At 36.2% G+C, this 4,430-nt stretch overlaps 1 protein-coding gene across 1 annotated transcript in view; it reads left to right on the forward strand.

The window, feature by feature from the left end:
* Positions 1 to 4,430, forward strand: part of RBBP8 (retinoblastoma binding protein 8) — a 106,433-nt gene that overhangs the window by 71,747 nt on the left and 30,256 nt on the right. The window contains exons 13-14 of the mRNA XM_011939246.1: positions 264 to 352; positions 1,533 to 1,647. Coding sequence (XP_011794636.1) covers positions 264 to 352; positions 1,533 to 1,647 — 204 coding nt within the window. The remainder of the gene's footprint in view (positions 1 to 263; positions 353 to 1,532; positions 1,648 to 4,430) is intronic.

Below are 4,430 nucleotides of genomic sequence, written 5' to 3' on the forward strand. Positions count from 1 at the left end.
AGAGACAGGGTTTCACCGTGTTAGCCAGGATGGTCTCGATCTCCTGACCTCGTGATCCGCCTGTCTCGGCCTCCCAAAGTGCTGGGATTACAGGCGTAAGCCACCGCGCCCAGCCGAGAGTTCTTTATATATCTTAGATATAAGTCCTTTACCAGACATATGATTTGCAAAAATTTTATATTCTTTAGGTTCCATAATATTTTAAAGTGATGAGAATTTTTGAAATCAGTTTTTTAATTGCTTGCTCTTTCCCTTTACCTAAGATGTATCCTTTGAAAATATCCAGTGGAGTATAGATCCGGGAGCAGAACTTTCTCAGTATAAAATGGATGTTACTGTAATAGATACAAAGGTAAGTTAAAAAGTAAAACCAAAACTCATTTGACTTTTGTTCTGATGAGGTGTTAGTCAACCTCCTCTCGTGACTTACTCTATCACCTTAAGATAGTCAGATACCTCTTAAAACCTACGTGTATTTATGCAGAAAATTAATAAATAAAAATGCTTATTCTTCTAACTTTATGGTATTTTTTAAAGGGTAATAATACTTTCTGACTTTAAAGGGCTTTGCTGAAAAATATTAATATAGTAATACAGTTTTTAAAAGAATGCAGTGGCCAGGCGCGGTGGCTCATGCCTGTAATCCCAACACTCTGGGAGATTGAAGAGAGAGAATCACTTGAAGCCAGGAATTCGAGACCAGCCTGGGCAACATAGCAAGGCCCTGTCTCTACAGGAAATTTTAAAATCTGGGCATGGTATTGCATACCTGTAGTGCTAGCTTCTTGGGAGGCTGAGGTTGGGAGGATACCTTGAACCCAGGAATTCAAGGCTGCAGTGAGGTATGATCACACCACTGCACATCCAGGCTAGGCAACCAGAGCAAGACCCTGTCTCATAAATAAACATAAGGCAAAATGCTGCATGTCTTATATAATTTTATCTTTCATTAAAATAATTCATCATGTCTTCACTAGCTTTAAAATAATGTACCATAAAATTTATCTTCCAAGTCGACTATTTTTTAAAATACTGTATTTTTTAAAAATTAAAATTCATAGCGGAAATAGTTTTTTGTCTTGTATTTAGGTTCTGTGTAGTTTCAGAAGTTCCCTTTCACTTGGTAGCATATTAATAACAAAGTATTTAACATTCGCTAAGTAATATATGCCTATCAGGAAATTAAATTTAATTTTTGAAATTGTTCTTAGTGTACATTGATGTTCATTACTATGAGGCAGATTGGAAAAGAAAGGCAGGAAAAGTTCAAGGGTGTTTAGTGGTAAATAAGTCTCCCTTTTCTCGGCAGCAGTCCTTTTCCTAGGCTTGATTATACTAAAGCTAAAATGTTTTATAAGCAGTAAAACCTAAATCCTTACCTGTTTGTAAAGTATAAAAGTAAATATAGTTTAATGCTTAAAAGTGGTAAAATGTATGTTATGTATATTTTACCAAAATGTCTTGTAAAAATTAAATATAAGACCATAAAGGAATAATTGTTAAAACTTTTGATTTTTAAAATATTTTTTCAGGATGGCAGTCAGTCAAAATTAGGAGGAGAAACAGTGGACATGGACTGTACGTTGGTTAGTGAAACCGTTCTCTTAAAAATGAAGAAGCAAGAGCAGAAGGGAGACAAAAGTTCAAGTAAGATTTTTGTTTTGGTTTTTTATTTTAATTAAAAATGTGTGTGAAGTTTGTAGTTGTACCATTGCACTGATTAGCTCAAGTGACCTCTTCACCATACACCAGGTTTTTTCCTGCTCTGTTAACTTTATGTTCCTCTTAGGAAAGCTCAGTTTCAGTACGTCAGAAAAAAAAGTCTTTAACCAAAATAATTTCATTTCAGAAAAGATTCGTATCTTCAGGGAATTGCAAATGACAGCCAGCTACCAGTTTTGTGAATAAAGTTCTACCAGAGCACAGCCTTATTCATTTCTTTATGTATTGCCCATCGCTGTTTGTTCCATACAGCTGCAAAATTGAGTAGTTGGTGCAGAGACCTTATAGCCCCACAAACCTCAAATAGTGATTTTCTGACCCTTTAAGAAAAAGTTTGCTGATCCCTGGTGTAGACAATTTTTTATAAATGGTATAACAGGAAGTCTTGAGTCCTGTGTTAGAATTAACGTTTGTTAAAGCAATTTGATAAGGAAAGAAAGCAGAAATCTACTGAGAAGTGTTATATAGTTTTACAGGTTAACATTCAGAATCGTAGTGTATATGCTGAGTTAATCTGCTGTATTCCACCTCTACTGATGAGGCAATTTGGCCAAATTAGTGGTCTACAGCCCTTTGTAGTGAGAATCTATTAGTTACTCACCCAAAGTCTTGATTTTTCAGAAGAAATGAGAACAATAGGAAGATTTTGGTTAGCACTACCTTAGCAACTTTCCTAACTGTAGGGGCACATGACATGAGAACAGCTAGACTAGGAACAGTTGTCATTTATCACCCTTATGTATTGAAGGGCAAGAGTCTGCCACATGGGGAAGCAGTGCTAAAAGCAGAGACATTCCCCAGTGATCGTTTGTTAGAAGCCAAATACATTGAGGCTGGGTGTGCATTCCTTATCTTCTGCTGAATTTTCTATAGTCTACCTGCTCAGAGCAAAAATAAAATAGTCTTGCCCTGGCTTCTTCTGAATCAGCATATCTATTGCTGCCTTAAATGCAGTAAATGAAAGAAAATTTTAGTAGTCTTTGCCTTATTTGTTATCACATAACAAACTATATGATGAAGCAGATGGTTACCTAGGTAGAGAAGCCAATACCTATTAAAAGAAAAAACCTTCACAGTAGTTTATTGCCATTTTATGGTTTGTATGACACTAAATAACTTTTCTTAAGAGGATACTTTGCTTTTAAGATTATTTTCTTCCTGGTAGTAGCCTCTGATCATGTTTTTCTCATTTTTGTAGAAAAGAGAAAATCTGACATATGCCTACTTTAAATCTATTCAGAAGACAATAGTTTCTCAAATTTATTTGAAGCAAGTATGATGTGAAAGAGAAATTAGCACTTGGACTAATGAGGGGAAATTATAGAGATAATTTTGGCTAATAAAGTGCTGTGGATACTATTGCTACATAATGAATGAATCACTGGAATAACTCAGAGGATTCAAACAAAAACTTTTCTTATCTTCCTAGTTTCTGTAGCTCAGGAATTCAGGAAAGTCTTGGCTGGTCAGTTCTGTTTCAGGGTCTCATGCAGTTGTAGGCAGATGGTGGCTGGAACTGAAGCAGCAGAGGGCTGGACAGCTGGAGAGTGACTTGGCATCTCCTCATTCACTCTGAGGGCTTATTCACATAGGCTCATTTGAGCTTCCTCTTCACATGGAAGATAAGTTCCCAGAGTTGGCATCCCAACAGAACAAAGCAGAAGCAGGTGGCATTTTTATGACCTCAGAGGCAACATAGTGTCACAAAGATCTGCACAGGCATAAAGTGAAATGAACAGGCCCTCAGTGACACTCAGTGGGAGGAGTGTTGACATCATGTTGTAAGAACAGCACATGGAATGGGAGACGTTAGTGAGGTTATATTTAAAAAAAAAAAAATTTACCCCATAAGGTAAAACTTTTCCAACACTCAGAATTGGTTTAAAATGAAATACACCAATAAAAATTCCATATTACTGCCAGTATTTCAATTCAGAAAATTTTCGTGCACCTACTCTGTGTTAGACTTACTAGGTGCTGTGACAGAAAGATCAGCAAGGATATATTCTCTGTCTTCAGGTATTTCACAATCACAAATCAAACAAACAAAAATAAATCAGCAGTTTAACATTTTGCTTTACAAACAGCATACACAGAATGTTCTGAGGATGCCTAGCACAATGCCTGGTGCATAGAAGTTGTATTTTATTTACAAATTTGACCTTCAGCATGCAAAATGTTTAATTATCAGTAAATATCAGCAAAAATTTTGTAGTAGGAAGTGTTTTAGGAACTAAAGATAATGAATAAACAGAACAAAAGTACTTACCTCATGTAACTTACATTCTAATGATAGAAATAAGCAATTATATATATAATAGATGATGGTAAGTCCAGGAGAAAGGTAAAGCAAGTTAAGAGTGAGAGAGTGCTGCAGGTTGGGAGAGGTGGTACTTACATAGAATAATCTCAGCAGACGTCTTTTCTGTCATATTTGTTAGCCAACTGACTTTAAACTCTGGTGTTTTTTAAGTGTGATTATGTAATGGGAAATGTTGTTAGATCTGTGAAGATGAATTTATCACTTTCCATGTCAAATATGGCATTGAATTCCTAATTTCTAGTAATACTAAACTACCAGATGCTAATGATGTTGAAAGAAAATACTTTCGGCCGGGCGCGGTGGCTCAAGCCTGTAATCCCAGCACTTTGGGAGGCCGAGACGGGCGGATTACGAGGTCAGGAGATCGAGACCATCCTGGCTAACA

Source organism: Colobus angolensis, unplaced genomic scaffold (genome assembly GCF_000951035.1).
Source record: "Colobus angolensis palliatus isolate OR3802 unplaced genomic scaffold, Cang.pa_1.0 Scaffold18, whole genome shotgun sequence".
Taxonomy (NCBI): Eukaryota; Metazoa; Chordata; class Mammalia; order Primates; family Cercopithecidae; genus Colobus; species Colobus angolensis.